The 19,601-nt window shown below is 43.8% G+C and overlaps 1 protein-coding gene across 3 annotated transcripts in view; it reads right to left on the reverse strand.

Moving 5' to 3' along the window:
- The window catches only part of UNC80 (unc-80 homolog, NALCN channel complex subunit), a 131,574-nt gene that overhangs the window by 18,201 nt on the left and 93,772 nt on the right, over positions 1-19,601 (reverse strand). For all 3 annotated transcript variants that reach the window (XM_062002461.1, XM_062002459.1, XM_062002460.1), the window contains 10 exons: positions 17,985-18,081; positions 17,173-17,343; positions 16,875-16,967; positions 14,477-14,512; positions 13,900-14,118; positions 8,176-8,376; positions 5,688-5,811; positions 3,290-3,415; positions 1,280-1,403; positions 357-563 (listed from right to left, as the gene is read on the reverse strand). In XM_062002461.1, the coding sequence (XP_061858445.1) occupies positions 357-563; positions 1,280-1,403; positions 3,290-3,415; positions 5,688-5,811; positions 8,176-8,376; positions 13,900-14,118; positions 14,477-14,512; positions 16,875-16,967; positions 17,173-17,343; positions 17,985-18,081 (1,398 nt within the window). The remainder of the gene's footprint in view (positions 1-356; positions 564-1,279; positions 1,404-3,289; positions 3,416-5,687; positions 5,812-8,175; positions 8,377-13,899; positions 14,119-14,476; positions 14,513-16,874; positions 16,968-17,172; positions 17,344-17,984; positions 18,082-19,601) is intronic.

A 19,601-nucleotide genomic window follows, 5' to 3' on the forward strand; every position in this document is an offset into this window, starting at 1 on the left:
TGATTTTCACCCTGGCTAGTCAAGGACCAGTGAAGCTGTGACATTAGAGGTTGGTTGACTTGCCCTTGTGGCTTCACTGCTATATCCTGGCAGTATGAAAACTGAGTGGCTTCTACCTGTGCTGCAATCTTGTCCAGCTGCAGTGCAGACCCTGCTCACGTTGCAATCATTCGAGAGATACTCCTGGCTTCGTGCTTCAGCTTGGTCCAGCCCCTTGTTCAGGACAAGGCCTAAAGCAGCCCTAAAAAGCTCAATTAGCTCCTGCCTGAGATGTTTTTCTTTGGTGCTGTCTATAGTCTTGAACCCTCCATTTTATCAGTGTCTCTCCTCAGTGGCCAGCAGAAGCCATCACTCACCCAAGTAGGCAGCCTGGCTGGTGGACTCTGCGAGCCCTTCCCGCCTCAGGTCCTTCCCCGCATCCCCGGGGGTGGAGCAGTGGGCAGGGGAGCTCTCCAGCATGAAATTCTTGCTGCGGGAAGTGCTGATGATGCGAGGTGGTAGGAGGATATTGATAACAGTCTGGAGCAGCAGCAGGACCTCTGGCTGCTCCAGCCAGGGGCTGTCTGAGATGCATTGGGAGGGGAGAGAGAGAGAAAGATCAGGCAACATCCCATCAAAGGCACCTAAAAGATTTAGACCCTGTTCATTTCCAAAATGGGGTGAAATCTCAAATGTCTCCTAAGCCAAAACTCCGTCCCCCACACCTTTCATGCTGCTTCTCCTCCTGCAAGCAAAGGCAAAGTTTATTTTAGCGCCAACACAAACATGCACAAACACAGAGCCACACAGCACAAAGAAACGTCCCCTTCAGCGGTCTCATGACCTCATTTCCTTTTGACATTCCCCTCTCCCTTTGCTCTTTGCTTTCGTTTAAGGATTTACCAGTGATCACCCTCTATAGAAGAAAGCAAGGAGCAGGACTTGTGCCAAACAACTGGCATCCACAGGGTCACACAAATTCTGTGACCTCTGATCCCCTCTGTGGCTTCTGCTACAACAGATTTGTCTTGCCCTGCACTCCAGTTTCAAAAGAAGGAGCATATCTGTGTGGGACCTGACTCAAGAACCGTGGCACATCTGAAACAGAGAGAAGATACAGCAACAACTTCTCCCAATGGGTCCCTGTTCAATCTCAGACCCAAAGGGCACTTAGCTGACACACTGCCAGTGACAGAAAACAAAAGTAAGAGATAAAAAATTAAAAACCAACATAAGGCAGGGAAAGTGCAAACATTGGTTGTCAGAAAAGGGGGAGAAAATTTCTTTTTGTTAGTCAGACCTTTGCTTCCAGATCCTACTGTGAGCACAAATGGAATCAGTAGGTTTAAAAGCATTCCTTCCCTTCTTTCCTGATTGGTGAATGGGGAGACGACATGGCTTAGGGGGAAATCTTCTTTCAAAGCCTGTGCAGTAATAATAAGAAAGGATTAAACGATTTCATCGGCAGATCACGCACACAAGTTACTGCAGGGGATGATGATCCCTCGGGTACCCTGTTTACACAGCACAACACTGGATTGGCATCCATGACCTGCTTGAATCAGAAGCCCTGAGACCACTTAGCCAGGGGTAAAAGGAATTTGCAGAGTAACACAGGTGTCACCTGCTCTTGTCATGGCCAAGATGTTAAGAAGCCCAGATTCCTAAGTCATAGACACTATTAATGAAATCAGAGGTATCCCACAGGAGTCAGCTGGGTGTTAGTCCTAAACTCTGCAATGCTGTAAATGGCATCAGGATCTGACCCAGACTATGGGGGATAAAAAAGAGGAATGGAAAGAGTTGCACAAATGACATAATTTAAATATTCTGCTGGCTGAGCAGGGAAGTTGCTCCCAAATGCATTTTTTCATTCTGCCTCACTTTGTGCTGCCCAATGGTCCTCCCTAACACAAAGAATGAACTCCTGACAAATAAACAAAATGCATGTTTACTCTTTGACACATAGTCAAGCCTAAATTGTAAGGCCTTTCGTGTTCTTTAGAGGAGGAAATACAAATGACTGGCACTAGAACCTCTGCTCTTTTGCAGCTTCCCAGTTGCTACAGACTTAGCTGTGAGATGCAACTGAACCTCAAACTTGCAGACCTGGGCTGAGAAATTCCAGGAGAAGATGTTTTGTGATGAGGTGTGAAGTACTTCTGCTCCTGCTGGAAGTGTTAGGAATAATGACTACTCATGTGTTTCTCTGACATGATGTTTTTTTTGTTACATTTAAAGCCCATGAGTGAGGGAACAGGGAGAAGAGGATAATAAAAGTAAAAAATTCCCAATACTTAAAAAAAAAAAAAATCGGTATCTAGTTTTAAAAAAGAGAAAAGATTTCAGAGAAGGTGAAGGTGGCCCTTATTTTGCTTTTGATTAAAGAACTCAGAGCTGGAAGAACTCTGTCCTCTTTCTGTACCAGTTGGCACCAAAAAGTCCTTTCACGGTTCAAGCTCTGGAGGACAGCACTGTGTTTTGGTCCCTATAAACTTTCCTTCCCAAGCTGCCCTACTGCTCAGAAACACCTGCTGAAGTATTCAACTAGATGTGCCATTGCATATTTAAAAATGCAAGCTGGAGCTAGACTGGGAAATCTGTCCCTTTTTGGTCACCATTCTGATTAAATTCAGGCCAATGGGGAGGGAAAGAGATACAGAGGCAGAAAGACTCTGTAACAGTTATGGCCCTGCTGTGAGAAAGGAACAGTGAATGAAATTCTCCAGAAAGTTCAGAATCTTGTGGTTGTGGGTCTTTTTGTTTGGTTGGGCTTTTTTATTATTCTGGACAAGGATGCTATTGAGTCAGCAGCTGAAAAGCCAAGTTACCCTGCTTTTTTTGAGCTGGCACGCTGTGTGACCATCTCAGGTAAGAGCACAAGAGCACAAACTCCACTCTCAGTTGCGCACATGGTCCCACGGGAAAAGAGGTAGGGTTACGTGGATATGACCCAAGCCAGGACCCATCTCCCTGTGGCAGCAGGCTTATGCCAGATCTTTATATCCTGCAGAGAATCCTAACGTGCTTGTCAGAGCTTTAAACAGCATAAATCAGCTGAACTCCAGGGACTTCAATGGCAGTGTTAAGCTGATATGTGCTTGCTGTGGGCTTGAACCCAGCAGGTGAATTCTGAACTCAATTCAAGCCTTCAAAAATAAGGGGAAATTTACATATTGCTTCTCTTTCATTTTTGGTGTATGTTCCACAGTTTTTGCCCAGCTTTTGCAGAAAGAAAACAGAGCACCGATGAGTCGGTGTCTCAACCAGAAGCTACAACAGGCCTGGCTGCAGGCCAGGGCAGACACACCTGTATCTGCAATGCTACAAGCCGGACAACAGCTGTGCTGAAGGGCAGAGGTGGCGAGAGATAAGGGCTGAGATGAAGAAGGGGTAATCCGTCAGCCACACTGGAGGGTCCTACCACTCCCATCACCTGCAATACAAACAGAGCACATCACCACAACTGTCTACTTACAGTTTCATCCATGCCATATCCTCCAACAGCAGTGAAATGGAGGCGCCTTCCATTGAGCACTGAGTTGGGGTGGATCTAGGAGAGCCAGCCCAACCCCACAGTGGTCCTAGTGGGAGCTGGAGGTGGTGAGCTCTAGCAGGGAATGGAAGGGAAGAAGAGGAAACCAGCAGGGATGGGAGGAGTGCAGAGGTAACCTGATACATTTGTAAATGTATCCAGTACCAGCCCTGAATGACCAGCACTGGACTGGTGGAACAGTTAGAGTTGGAGGATATGTCATGTAATGACTGTAACAAATAAAAATATGTCATCAAAGCAAAAAGTCTGCATTGAAGCTGGACATCTTTTCCCTTTTCTTGCTGGTCTACTTGGAAAAGAATGTCCTAAGTCTGACCCAAGCCGGGTTTTGTACAATGTTCAGGTTCCTCTCAAACACCATCTGCTCTTAGGAAATTATGGCTCATCTCACCTGGCCCCAGCTGTCTTAAGCAGAGTCACCTGCATGTGACCTAGTTGTCTGTAACTCCTTGAAATATCAGCACAAGAAAATATTTCTAGGGGAGATTTATTTGAACTGTTTTGGATGTGTCTCTCAGGACTAATTAAATCACAGGTTTGCATAAGCCTGTTTCTCTCCATGACATGACTAGATGTTGGGAAGAGCAAGAGAGAAGCTTCCTGACAGAGGCCTAAGCTTAGGGGACAGAAATACTGAGAAATACTCTTTTTTTTTTTTTTTCCCCCCAAATTCAGCCTGAGGAAAAAGGCAGTAACCGGTTTTCTGACAGAAAAACAAAGGAAAGCTTAAATGGTGAAGAGGCAGAGTCCTTTCTTTATATCACTATGCATTATCATTTAGACATTTTCCTGCCTTCCTGGATGATCTTTCTGGGCTTTGTGATGCAACTGGTCCCCACATGATACAGCATGCAGTTAGGGGTGCTCCTGCAACTCACAGTGGCCGTAGTTCTGACAGCTAAAGGTAAGATACTCTTACCAAGAAGAGTAGATCTTGCTAGCTGTTCCTGTTGCCAGCCAGTTGAATGTAAGCGCTCTTAACACTGCTATTTTTAGAGCACTGGCTAATTCTTAACGCAGGCTGTTTGGAAAGCTTGCTGGCGCAATTCACTCTGCCATGCCTGCTTGCCAAACTGCAGGCCCATTCTAAACGTGCATTTGGTCTAACTCTGTAGCAACCTCCCCATGTAGCACCCCCCAGTAGGCCCAGATCTGCAGTACCTCCAAGCAGTTTCTTCTGCTTGAACAAGGCAGCAGTCTCATGGACTCTGACAAACTGGAGATTCCCTGTCCTTGCAGTGACGAGCACTGAAGGGACCTGAAGGACAGGAAGCTGGCAAAGACTGATACTGCATTTTAGCTGATGATCATTGTTTTTAAAGGCCCTCGGAGTGCTGGTGAGCTCTGAGAGGTTTTTTGTAACCGCTAGAAAAAGTTACAACATTTATGTCCTAAGGAGAAAATGCTATAAAATCCACTAACAATAAAAATGCTAGAGCAGCCTTTACCCCTTTATTTGTGGTTTTTTCCACATGGAATGAAAACACGGATGTTTGTCTAAATGGCTGGAGTTACACAGATGCCAAACTGAGGGCTGGCCCTGGCGTAACTGCTGCAGAAACTCTACAATCTACCACCAAATGACCACACAGACTCTATTGTAACACACTTAGGAGCATAAGTTCTACAAAGAGTGGAATCTGAACATTGTACAGTGCAAACCTGTACTAGATCAAGCCAGGGACATTACAAACAGGGGAGTGAATCCACCCATGTAAACCCTTCTAACTAGCCGACAACTGATGGCCTCTGGCAGAGGCATCGGGGTCCTTCCCCACTGGAGACGGTAGGTATCCCCAGTGCCACCCTCTCCCCATCTCTACCAGGTGTGTGCAGTCTCCACCGCCCCACTCTCCAACTTGCAGCCCTCAACTCTCAGCTCAATCTGGCAAAGGTGGATCTTCAAAGTGGTGCGTGGGAAGCAACGGAAATAAATTGCTTGACTGCTGCTACCAGTCACTGTATCTCCCCATGCACCACTTCAAAAATGAACCTCGCTATCTCTAGTGTCACTTGCGAAGTCCCCTTGTGAGGGGTAAGGGGGACAGGTAAAGTGACAGCAATGGGAATGAACTGTCATCTTCAGTCTCGAGAAGTCAACAGCGGGGGAAAGTTTAGCAAAGGTTCACAGGGTTGCCGCTTAGCTACTCACCAGATTGACACACACATTGATCAGAGACCTAAGGTGAGGCAAGAAGGATATGATTGGCTGCCTCTGAAGTGTCAAACAAACCCCTTCAATCAAATTGCTGGCAGGCTCCCACTCAACCTGGCGCCTGCAATACAACAGTAGGTGCCGTTAGCCGCCGGCCTCCTGCCCCCCACCAGACGCCCGCAGACACGGTGACCGACACACAGGGACGCCCACAGAAGAAACGGGTCAGACAGCCATGACGTCCAGGATGAGCACAAAGTGCATGACAGAGAAAGGGTTTTGCCCACGCAGCTCAGGAAAGCACAGAGCCACAGACCACACTGTGTGTTTGAGAGAGACAAGGAAGGTAGCAGAGGGCGCTGTGCCAGCAACACGAAGCCCCGCACAGCAGCGGAGGTGGATGAGGCCTGTTCCGCTCCCTGACGCTTCCCTCTGACAGAGAGTGAGTGAAGGGGAGCCATCAGACAGCTCTCCGGTGTGCCTGTGTGGGGAAAAGCTCTGCTGTGCCGTGCTCCCAGCCGAGAGCAACTCCTCTATCTCCTGTGGCTTGTAAGTGTTCTCACTGAAGGGAACAACCCACAACAGCTGTGTCAGCCCTCTGGAAGCTACTTTGCAGTCTAGTCTGCTCTGCCAGAGTGACTCCCAGACACGGCCTACCCTAAACGTTAGGTGGCCCAGCCATACAATCTTTACCTTCCTCACCTTGAGCAGGAGGGCTGATTCTTTCCCTACTAGAACTGAAGTCCTATCTTCCCTGACACTTTGCTTTTTTCACCAGAACAGCTATTAGGACCTGGGACAAATGCTGAATGGAATCCTTCCTAATCATAAGCAGACACGGCACAGGTAACATCAATGTGGCTCATACCTTTTGTCTCAGGGCCTGACCCTCTGGAGTAAGCATAATTCTCAAGCCAACATCTGACTATGCACTTACTGGTACAGAAAGACGAGGCTTGCTTAATCTGTTGGCTAAAGACTAAACAATATCCTAGTCAAGCTCCTCAGTGGACTTCTTAAAGACACCTGGGAGGCTAACGTATATCTCATCTTTCAGCACCCACTGCTCCTAAATCTCCAGAAGAGTGATTTGTTCTTGTACTTGTTTTTACGTATATACTACTCTCACTAGACACCAGTTTTGGAGTGTAGTGCCCACAGGAGTCAGCATATAAGATTCTGCAGCAACTGTGGATGGTTCCTGGGGTGGGACACCCAGCCCCGTCTCTGAGAGACTTTTTACCTCATTGACACTTAAATGCAGTTGCTGTATTTGGTGTGGTGGCTTTGCTATCAATGTCCATTTGTGTTCCCTGGCTGAACAGCAGTTTTAACCAGGCATAGGTACAGGCACAGACAGAGAGAATATGAAGGGAATTTTTATTTATGAGCATTCATTCAGCTTAGACAAAGAGGAAAGATCTTCAGGAACAGGAAGACCCTGAATCTGCCTTTGAGGCAGAAGAAAGTATGAGCAAGAGAAGAAAGAATGAGCGAGAAGCAGGCAAGATGGCAAAGAATCAAACCGACAGGAAGGAGAAGCATAAAAATTCTGCCTCTAAATTCCCTACAAGCACAGAAGTTTCTTAAAGCAGATTGTTAGCCAAAGGAAAGTGAGAGAGTGATGCTAGAAAGAAGAGATCACCTCCCTATTATTTGCTCCACCTTAGTTGCGTACATATGATTCCCACTGGGACCTAAATTTTTGTGTCTGAGTCCTAAATTCTGGTGTTCTCTAACATCATTTGGCTTCTCAGCTGAGACTGCCAACAAAGTGACTGATTCAAGCAGTTGAGGACATATGCCCATGAGGGATACTAAGACCAATGACTTTTTTTACTCAGATGACTGGAAAATCCACAGGGCTGAGAGGTTTTATATTGGATTTGTATCACTGACTCTGAGGTAGGAATGCTCCATATTGATTACTTCTTGAAGTTGCCAAAGCCTGTACTATACTGATACTATTGTGGTGCACCAGGCTTTCGCTAGCCACTGACTCAACGCAGTTGTTGCAGTTCTGCTCTGTTTCCTAAGGAGCATTCGGACACAGCTCCATTCCAGACTCTTTTTATCTCTACAGAGAACATAATAGTGTTTTCATGAGAAGGCATGCTGGAAATACTACAGTTTAACTTTACATTAAAAAATAATATTAGTCTCAACTCACGGGTAAAATAAATAAAGAAGGCAGTGAGATGGTATAAATCTGAAGACTCATTTTTGAGAAAGAAAAATGAAATTTCTGAAAGTTCTCTCCTTAATAAGACCATAACAATCATGTATTTCTTCTCTTGCTACCAGAAGACACAACAAAAATGTGGACATTAATGCACACTTACAGAGATAAAAGCATGTGTTCATTTTTCTGATATGTTGTAAAAGTTCACTGTAACATGACAGTTGTAGTTGGATAACATACCCACACTTCAAGGCTTGCAACATCAGAAAGAGCCCCCAGAGGGTTTCCTTTATACCTGCTCACCTCAAAGTAGGCATCTTGTGAATTTTATTGAACATACGATCCAATCTCTTTAAGATGAGGATAAGGGCAGGTCTCACCGCTTCCGCCGTCCAGTCAGTGATGGGCAGCATCTCCATGATGTAGCGCCGCAGACCTCGGCTTTCCATTGTCTGTGTGTCGTAAGGTGCCAGCTTCAGCAGGGAATGTGCAATTTCTGCCAATCTGAAACCAGGGTTTAAGAGGAAAATCAAATACAACAACGGAGGATGTGGGCCCGCTGCTAAACACTGAGGGTGCCCTGGCGACTGAGGATGCAGAGAAGGCTGAAGTACTGAATGCCTTCTTTGCTTCAGTCTTTACAGCCAAGGCTGGCCCTCGGGAAGCCCAGTCCAGCAAGGATAACAGGATGGCCAGGACAGCAGAGGATTTGCCCTGGGTGGAAGAGGAAGAGGTTAAAGACTTGTTGGCTAAGCTTAAGGCTCATAAGTCAATGGGTCCTGATGGGATGCATCCTAGAGTGCTGAGGGAGCTGGCTAATGTGATTGCTAAGCCTCTCTCCATCATCTTGGAACAATCATGGAGGACAGGCAAGGTACCTGAGGACTGGAGAAAGGCCAATGTCACTCCAGTCTTCAAAAAGGGCAGGAAGGACGACTCAGGAAACTACAGGCCAGTCAGCCTCACCTCCACCCCTGGAAAGGTAACGGAATAACTCATCCTGAATGTTATCATTGAACATATGAAGGACAAGATGGTTATCAGGGGGAGTCAGCATGGCTTCACCAAGGGGAAATCCTGTTTAACCAACCTGATATCCTTCTATGAGTGCATAACTGGCTGGCTAGATGAGGGGAGAGCAGCGGATGTCATCTACCTTGACTTCAGCAAGGCTTTTGACACTGTCTCCCATAACATCCTCATCAGAAAGATCAGGCAGTGTGGCTTGGATGAGTGGACAGTGAGGTGGATTGAGAGCCGGCTGAATGACAGAGCCCAGAGGGTGGAGATCAATGGCACAAAATCGAGTTGGAGGCCTGTGGCCAGTGGAGTTCCACAGGGATGGGTTCTGGGGCCAGTCTTGTTCAACATCTTCATCAACAACCTGGATGAGGGGACAGAGTGTACCCTCAGCAAGTTGGCTGATGACACCAAACTGGGAGGACTGGCTGATTCCCCAGAAGGCTGTGCTGCCATTCAGCGGGATCTCAACCGGCTTGAGAGTTGGGCAGAGAGGAACCTCATGAGGTTCAACAAGTTCAACAAGTCCTGCATCTGGGAAGGAGCAACTCCATGCACCAGTACAGGCTGGGGGTTGACCTGCTGCAGAGCAGCTCCACAGAGAAAGACTTGGGAGTCTCGATTGATAATAAGCTAAACACGAGCCAGCAATGTGCCCTCGTGGCCATTAAGGCCAATGACATCCTGAGATACATCAAGAAGAGTGTGGCCAGCAGGTCAAGGGAGGTTCTTCTCCCCCTCTACTCTGCCCTGGGGAGGCCTCATCTGGAGTCCTGTGTCCAGTTCTGGGCTCCTCAGCTCAAGAGGGACAGGGAACTTCTGGAGAGAGTCCAGTGCAGGGCCACCAAGATGATCAGGGGACTGGAACATCTTTCATATGAGGAAAGGCTGCGGTAACTGGGGCTGTTTAGTCTGGAGAAGAGGAGATTGAGGGGAGATCTTATTAACATTTCCAAATATCTAAATGGTGGGTGTCAGGAGGTTGCGGCATCCCGTTTTTCTATTATATTGGGACAAGGGGTAATGGGATGAAGCTGGGATACAAAAAGTTCCACTTAAACATAAGAAAAAACTATTTCACTGTTCAGGTGAGGGAGCCCTGGCACAGGCTGCCCAGAGGGGTTGTGGAGTCTCCTTCATTGGAGGTCTTCGAGACCCGCCTGGACATGTTCCTGTGCGACCTGATCTAGGTGACCCTGCTTCTGCAGGGGGGTTGGACTAGATGATCTCTAAAGGTCCCTTCCAACCCTACCATTCTATGATTCTATGAACTTGCATTTCTCCGCAGAAGCCAATGAAACAATAGATAAATCTTCAGTAGCCTAGTAAAGAGAAAAAGTTGCAAAAGCCAAACATGCTGCTATTTAAACTCTTAAAGAACTCTGAGACCCGATACTTCAGTTCCTGCTCTGTTAAGATTCTTTTACTGGAAACACTGTTTACATTTATGTACGTGTGAATGGTCTAAAGAATATTTTTACATTGGTATTACATGCATCAAGTGAACATCAAGAATTACAGATTTGTGTAGCTAAAAACAAAGTACCTGAGCTGTTGGCAGGATTATGACATTGCAAATGCCTGTGAATCTCAGACCACCCATCAACTGTATGTCAATTAGTAAGTGATTTGGTTTGGTATTGTGCCTGTTTTCCAGTGTCACCACTTTAAGAGGTCTCTCTATGCAATTTTCAAGTGTTAAATTTTAAAAATAGTGTGCCTTCCCATAGGTTTACACAACATATACTTTGTGTGGTTACTCCCTGTAGCTTTGATTTGTTTCTCCTGACAGCTCTACAGATCGTGATGCTGTTGCCTCTTCTAACCCTCCCAGATGGCCTTGCTGATGGCATTTTCTGCATTGACTGTGAAATACCATGGCAACATTTAACTTCCACTTGCAGTTTGCCAAAGAGCTACTGAAGTACTTCAACATTTGCAGTGGATAAAGACGAGTAATAAAGCTACATCTACTAATAAAAGGGATAGAAACCTGTATGCTCCCTGAAGTATCAATAGACTTTGTAGTGGACAATCCTATCTGTATTGTGGGGGCTTCTTCTGAAATGCCTTAAACTAATGGAACATATTTCTATTCTCTTTAAAATCTGCCTAACAATATCAAGGGCAACAAGTTCCTCAGATTAGACAAAAGTGCTATGCTAGTTTTTCTTTATCCAGTGTTTCTTTATTATTACTTTTTACAACTACTTTGTCCTGGAATGGAATAGATCTGTTTGCTTAAACTCTATGACATTTAAATTATCATATAATTATGCTTTTCTGACAATACAATATCCAACTTCTGATGTCAGTCTCATTTAATCTTTTGGTTCTATTCATGAAGAAATAAGTAAGCTTATCTTCCTGAAACGCTGGGATAAAAAGCTCATTGGATGTGCATCTACCTTTTCACTGGGTCCAAAAAAATCCTTTCTAACTTTGGTGGACTATACATTTAACTTTTAAATGGCCAAAACTAGGTAAGATTAATCCTGACTGAAGTGACTAGCATATTATCTTGTTTCCTGAAGTCAATGAAATGGCAACTGTCAGCCTCCGAAGACTATGGCTGTCAGATCACATTCTGGTAAATCTGCTCTCTACTTGGAACTACAGATTTTTTTCCCTACAGTGTTTAAATCCTGTCAGCTATTTCTAGCACTTTCCAGGAGACATAAGAGGATCAGAACACAACTCGATATCTTCCGCAAATTTCCTTAGTTTTACTGCTGTAACCTTTGAAGATGAAAGATCTTCTTTCTTGAAAAGAATGCAGTATTTGTTAGCTACTACTGTGTGCTGCCTGTGACTCTGCTTCATGGAAATCTCACAAGGAAGTATCTATTCAGAAAATACACCAAGCAGACCTTAAGAGAGGGACATAAAAGAGTTTAACAACAATTAAACTCAATTAATCTGGAATATAAAAACATGTAGAAATTAACTCCCCACATTACTTTTCAACTGCAAATATTTCTGGGTAGTACACTACAGCATTCTTATATTACATTAAAATGTGAGACTAGGAGAGTGAAAAGAAGCAAGCCCCTTACTTTACTTCTCTAAATAAAGTTCATTCATTGTCACTTGTCCCTCACTTCCATGGAAATAATTAAAAAAACCCCAACATGTCTAACCAAGGACATAATCTGTCCTGAGAATCTCATCTTTGTTTCTAATGTAAGGTTAAAGTTATTATCTCAGGCTTATATTGCTAAGAGTCATGGAGTTTATACTGTAGTTAAATAGATAAATTGATTTCTGAGATATATACCCCTTGGAAAAAAATGTAAAGATGGCACTTGAAAAGCAGTCATAAGGCTTGAGTTTGGTTGTAGCCAAGCACTACATAAGAATGATATGCATCTGTGGAAACAGACATCTCTTGTTTAAAATTACCCTCTAAATTATTCAACATTTGCCAGAGGAGGGGACAGCAACATTCAGTTCATGTGCAAACACAGAAACCAAACAAAAACTACCTTCCAACTCCCACAGGAATTTGAAGCATTTATTAAACAAGACCTAAATTAATGTCAAACACAAATTTGCATTTGAGAAAGATCTCTAATTGTGACAGAATTTGCCAGCTAAGGGGCTTTGCCATTTTTCTCAGAGCATACATGAAAAAGGTAGAAGAGCTTTTATAGGGTTTTCTTTGATCCATTGGCAGAAAGAGAGCTGGTTCAGAGCACTGCTAGAATCTGTCACCCTTCATTGTCCTTTACAGGGTAGTCCCAAGGAAAAAAGTATAGCACTCAAAAAGGGCAAAAATTCATAGCCAAGAATGGCTTCTTGGAGTTCTGGGAGCAATATAAATTACTGTCAAGGTGGTTCTGATTCACTTTTGATGCATTTTTGATTCACTCTTTGTTGGCGCTCCTATTTAACACTCTACTGAGCATCATTGGCTTAGGCCATAAAAATGTGGCACTTGGTATTTAGATATTCAATGTGCAAAGAATGATCGTGGAGTATTTGTCTGTCTCCTAAAAGAATTCAGATAGCTGTCTCCCCGTGACCTCTCTGCTGAGGGATGCACTAGGACTGCCTCACATTAACCCTGATTTTCCTTCTGATGAATCTCAGTCAGAACAGTGGTAACTGCAGCTCAGTGGGAGGGCATCTGTGCTGTTTCCATTGAGACACATCTTCCCATGAAACAACTCTAATGAGTTTATGTTTTCTGAGGGACTACTACATGAGAAAGAGGTTTCCCTTGAAAAGGAACAAAAAAAATGACAACACAATCAGCTCTGTTCCCTCTTGTCACAGTTTTTTTGTTGTCTGGACAGACTTCTTGGTAGCAAATGACACTATTTTGTGTTTACCATGAACAGCAAACACAGAGATGATAATCAGGACCAAAATGCTTAGAAGGTCTTACTCCCAGCTTCTTCTAGATTAGCAGCAGGTGAAATGGTTTGCAGCGAGCATCCAACCAGCGAGCTAAGTGCTGCACAATAGTATGAGCCTTGTGCACCTGCTGTATCACACACAGAGGTGGTGGTCTTGTAGATGCCTTCTGCCACACCCTCTCCTGAATTTCAGGTGTTTATGCAAAACAGTGCAGTGGGTGCTCTGCCTTTCTTGGTTTTTAGCAGCTGGTTCTGAAGCACAGTGTCAGAGGAGAGGATAAGGGTCTCAGCCAGCCAGCTAGCCAGCTTCCCTACCTCTTGCCCTGCAGAGGCAGCCTTGTCTGCTTTGCTCTACTCCTCACTGCAACTTATTCTGACGTATCAGAGGGGTTTCCAGGGAGCTGTTTCAGCCCCTGGAGATGAGGGGCTGAATTAGACCAGAGAGGAACATACAAAACATTCCTTAGACACAAGCAGCATCAGGTACAATCTGAGCAACATCCAATACAAGCTCTATGTGTTTCAAACAGCAACATGCAACTACACTACCAAAAAGTGATTCCGTCTGCCATTACGAAAAATTAAGAGATAAAAGAAAGGAATCCCCCCAAAATGAAAAAGTAAAAGCAGAATGCCTGTGGAATACCTCATGTGGGACTTCACATCCAGCAGCTCCAGAGAAGTCACTCGGGGCTCACCAGCCAGATTCTGCAAAATCTTCAGCCTCGGACCACAGTGCTTGTAAAACTCTGTGCAGATGTTCAGTAATGACTCCCGCGGTCTCCTGAACTCCTCTCTGGCAATTCGTTCATCCAGTTCCTCTCGGGGAAGACCCTGGCCCTCCTCCAGTAGGTGAAGGTTCTCTCTGGAGGATATAAAATGAGAAAAAGGAGAAAGTGTTACATGCAATGGAAGAACAGGAATAGAGTATAACAACCTCCCCAACTTGTTTTTGCAACAGATGCTTTCTGCTGCAATTGGAAAAAAAGACAATTGCATCTGCAATTAAAGAAAAAGAGGAGGAAGGGGAAATTATAATCTGCAAAGTCTTGTTAAAACTGTACATAATTTCTATATGAATGACTTTTTGCTATCCTTCCCTGGCAAAAAGGCTGCCTGTCACAGCAAGAGTGGGTGGGACCCAGCAGACCCAGTGAACCTGGAAAATGCTGGGGAACGGTTCATCACCTGTCAAGGAAGAATTAATAGAAATTTTACTGTACCTGATAAAGTGTAGTTTAGCTCCCTGTTCTGGGTACCTGGAAAACCAGAAACAGTGTGGTTATAAACAGCAACTTATTCGTGCCTAAACGATGCCTTTCTGAAAGAAGGCGACACTGTTCAGGAACAGAGGTATACTTGCCATGGGCATGATGGTATCTTGGGTCACTGGAACAACGGTTCCACATAGTTAACGACCACACTGAATAGCCTTTACCTCCCAACTGGCAGTAAACAACAGATACCTATATTTATTGCCCTTATCATGAAAGGAAAAATTCAGGCTTAAAATCCATATCTCTCTTTCAAAGCAATTTCTCTTTCTGATCTTCACCTTAGTGCTAAAGATCTGTTTCATGAAGCCAGAGCTCACCTAGGGGAAAGAATATTGTAGTTTCCTTTGCTTTATTGTAATTTTCTCTTGCCCCCTCTTGTTGAGAAAGCATTAACAAACCCTGCACCACTTGGGTAGCACATCCAAGATTGGAACAGTGATCATTCTGCCATCATGAGACTCCTACTGTTGCTAGCAGATGTTTGTTGCAATGACAAGACAACAGAATAAACAAGAGCAGGAAACCTGGAGCGGTGCAAAAATATTTTGGATCAGAGACTGAATGTTTGGCAATCAGAAAGATCTGGAAATGTAAACCAAGATGTCTGAGTCACACTGTGTCAAGAGTCTCCACATTGCCTGTCAACAGATACATATTATCTGCTCTCTAAAGTCAGTAATAATAAACATAATAAATCATTGCTTTCCATTACACCTCATTTTCCTTAGACTAGGCAATCTTGCATTGGAAGTAAATGCCATATATCCACTTCAGATCTGAGCATGAATGGATTTATCCCCTTCTCAGATCTGGGATTGAAAGTCAAAGCTGTATTCTATCCATGCCTGAATGGTCTTAAAGAATAACAGACCAATTCCAGGAGTTACCAACCATCTATACTACACACCTATAAATTGACATAATAGCCCTTTGATGATCCATGCAGAGAGTGACTTCTTTCTCAGTTCAATACAAAAAAAATAAAAGACAGGGAATAACTTGGAAAGCATGTCTTGCCAGAAAGAGGCTGTTCCTAATTTACAGTTCTATACAACCCATGGTATTGTACTAGACTATTGCCTGTGCACAGACTTAATATCAGCTGTTACAGAGAAATCCAGAGGAAATACTTTGCTCTGCAAGAACAGCCACTACAGCTTTTGTTAGTAGGGAATTCCCTTTTCAGGTCAGCACAAACATTCAGATTTTCAGCACAGTCAAGGCATAGCCTGGCCAGGAGAAGGCAGAGCTGCTCAGAAGAATAATCAGTACTGCAAACAAAACCATCATAATCCCAAATACTTGTGGGTGGATTTTGTAATAAGATTTCTTAATCCCTTGCTCTAACACTGCTCAGTTGTCCAGTGGCTTGACTAATTTTCAGCAGCCTAATTGGAATGGCTAATGTGGCCAAAGAGCAGTATTACAGTTTGCTGATGCCATCCCCTTTCTTATTTCTTTCCTCTGCTTTAAAAGGTTTTTTGGTGTTTTTTTTCTGTGTTTTTGTTTTGTTTTGTTTTGTTTTTTAAGAAGGACAGTAATCCACTCAGCTGTTCTTCCTCTTCTCTCAAATTCTCTGCCACCCACTTCTTTACTATCTGCAAAAAAAACCCCAGACCAATGTGGAGATGAAGATAATGGAAAGAGATCATAGGAAAAGCAAAAAGAAAAGGAGAAGAGAAAGGTATGAAAAGAAAACTAGAGGAGTTGCCAGTCTCTGTGTCTCAGCTGACATCCAGTTTGAACTCATCCTGCTGTTCTCAATCTGACCCTTCTGCTACCCAAGTGTGCTCTGCCCAGCACTTACTTGACAATGGGCTCAGAAGGAAGCAATGCAAGAGGGATGTAGTTGCTTTGTCAATACACTTGTAGTGTGAAAAAAGAAACTAAAAATAAAACATTTAAGATGGATGTCCTTCATTTTGATATCCTGGTCTTCTATTTACCCATATAGTTTTAAGAAAGTCTAGTCTTGGTGATTTTGGTTACTATCACAAATGCAGTCCTGGGCTACATGCTCTTTTTATCTGACTGCTTTCTCTCACAGTACCTGGAGTGCTTCCTCAGACAGCTGAGGAAGTGCTCCAAGCACTCTGAGCAATGAGATACTACCTTACTAAAAAAAGAGCTGTTCATAAAAATGAGAAAGGAGGAAGGAAGGAAGGAAGGAAGGAAGAGAGAGAGAGAAAGGGAGAAAGAAAGAAAGAAAGGGAGAAAGAAAGAAAGGGAGAAAGAAAGAAAGAAAGAAAGAAAGAAAGAAAGAAAGAAAGAAAGAAAGAAAGAAAGAAAGGAAAAGAAAAAGAAAGAGAGAAAGAAAGAGAGAAAGAAAAACCCACTGACTCACCTGGTGTTCACACCTGCTGACATGGTGTGGTTTGCTGTTGTGGTCCCTTTGTGGCCTTGGTCACAGCGACTCATCTGTGGGGCTGTCATAGGCCTGGCAAAGGGAAGGCGCACACTAAAGACTAAATCTAACAAGCACACTGACATTCTGCTTGTGATTTGGTGAAATTTGGCACTAATATTACCATGTCTAAAACTCAATCATTATTTAAGCTATGCTGCCTATAGTGACCTCTTGTGCATTCCATCTACTCCCCATAGTGACAATGAGACACAGGCCTTTGAACCATGTGAGTTACCTGGTAAGAACTTCTACGCTGTACAAGAGGGCCTGCAAAGAGGTGGCAAGGGCAGCCATTGCAGCAATCTCCTCACGAGCTGCTGTCACAGTTTCTGCTTGAGAGGTTTGTTGCTTCAGTTTCTGCAAGTAACAGGGGACCAGTGCTTCCAAGACCATCAGCATCTGGAGGCTGGAAAAATAACCAATACTCAGTCTGTTTTATTTTGTAAGTCCTGAAACTCACATCAGACAAAGGCTTAAACTTCTATCTGAAGACTCCTGGATCTCTCACAAGCCTTGAGATTTCTTTGCTTCTCACTAGATAAGTGGTCCTGGGCCAAAGAAACTCTTGAATCAGGAACTTCAGGGGGAAAACTAGCTGAAGCATGAAACAACAGTAATGATAAAAACAACCTGAACTTCTGGGTATCTTCTGAATATGTCATCCATTTGCAGACGTTAATTTTCCCTTCCAGAGATTCTTCTCTGCTGCTCTGTTGAAAACTAACCTTTTTGCTTTGGCAGTTTAATTCCACTCTTTCTCTCTCCAGTATCCCCTCTGTTGCTTCTCTGGCAACAGAAATCTGCGGGACACAGTGTGATTCCCGACGTGGAAATACAATTCAGTGCTGCAGCTGGTGTCTGGCAAGATTTGGAAGTGGTGCCCTAGGAAAGGTATCAATAGGCAGAGGCTTGTCCTCACAGAGAAGCCCTGTGCTTGGAATGCATTTCTATATCCTCTGCCTCAATTTCTAATCCTTGCTTTGGAATGTCATATGCAACTTTTATGCCTTTCCTGTGTCTGCACAAACCAAGAAAAGAGATTAGCACCTTCTGAATGATTCAGGAGCATAGGCCACCACTGTCACACACAGCTTGATGGCTTCACTGATCGAAAAGGTCAAATCTTCATTTCCATAGCAGAAGTCTGAGGGAGTAAAGCAATAGAAGAAGACTGTCACACAAATGTACTGAATATGAAAGGAGCTAGCACACTCTTTCATTTTCCCCCCTTTCAATTGCTTGCTTCTCTTGTTAACAATCCCCAGTAGACTCTTGATTTTTGACAAAAATCTGTCTATATGAAGGTAACTTAAGCTGCACTCCCAGTTATATTCCTCCTTCCAGAACACAGTAAATGAGAAACAGTCCTCAGTAGGTCAAACCGTTGCTGAGCATAAGGCCTACAGCTGCTAGCAGAGTGTCATTTCAGACATCATCTATCACAAGCAAAATCTGAAGCTCATACATTACGAGGACACGTGACAACTTAATGACAAATTTTACGCTTCCTCGGGTTCCGCTGCTGATACACCACTGATGGCAGAAGATGGTTTTACTTCTAAAACATCGAGTCTTGTGCCATCACAAAAGTGAGTCTGCTTTGCTAGTGGTTTGAGACAAAGTTTTCAAAAGCATTTAAGTCCCATACTACAAATATTGCTTTGGGGATAACAGGTGCCAGGCACAGAAAAAACAAACTCTCTCTCTCAAAAACAAAGGGTACTTAAATTCTAGTCCAGTTTTCAGAAGGGACTTTGGTATACAGGAGCCCAAATCAAAGTCAAGGTCCCAAAGTGTGCGAATCACTTTGAACTATGGAACTTGGAAGTCAGATGGTTTGGATAATTCATATGGAAATACCAGGCACACAACATATTAATCTATAGTTTCATCACCAACACACACCTGGGAATTTTCAGAGATGCCTTCGCATAGCCTCCACAGAAATCTCAAAGATTTTACATTAATGTTTACTACAGTCCATAAAGAGGAAGAAACATCTTTTGTTTCTGCATCATTTTATATTATAACTTGCGATAAAATTGTGCAGCATCATAAAATCCCAGCATGTAACAAAGCTTCAACTCCAAGGCTACACAAGCTTCACAGGTCATCACAATAAGTATTATTTAAGAGAAGTGCAGATTTGGAAAATAAGCTGAAGATCCTTATAAAAACCAGCAAAAATTACTTCCCCGCAAATTGCTAAGCAGCCAAATTCTTATATGTTGCATGGATAACTACCAAGAGACAGTGTCTTATATATACTATACAGCTGTATATATTCTGCTTTTTGAGAACTCAACACTCCCTCCCCCCTCCCTAGAACTCAGCACCACTGAATGTCTGAAGGGCATCCGTCATTTACTAGACATAGTCTGCCCATGGGAGAGGATGCTTTTGTTTCCTGCCCACAAGGAGCAGAGCAGAGGATGACACTGATCTTGGCAGCACGATACAGTTTATTAGACATTTTTATTCTTCATCCACACATGATAAAATTCAAACTAGCAGGCTTGACACAGAAAAAGCAGCTTTGGAATAAAATAAATTAATAACTCCCCTCCTACAGAAAACAAGAAAAGGATAGTGGTGATAAACTCTAAAAGCCTCATGGGGCCTAAGAAAAGGATGTGACTGCATTCTGGGAGAGGAAGAGGGCAC

This window comes from Colius striatus, chromosome 9, assembly GCF_028858725.1.
Source record: "Colius striatus isolate bColStr4 chromosome 9, bColStr4.1.hap1, whole genome shotgun sequence".
Classification (NCBI taxonomy): Eukaryota; Metazoa; Chordata; class Aves; order Coliiformes; family Coliidae; genus Colius; species Colius striatus.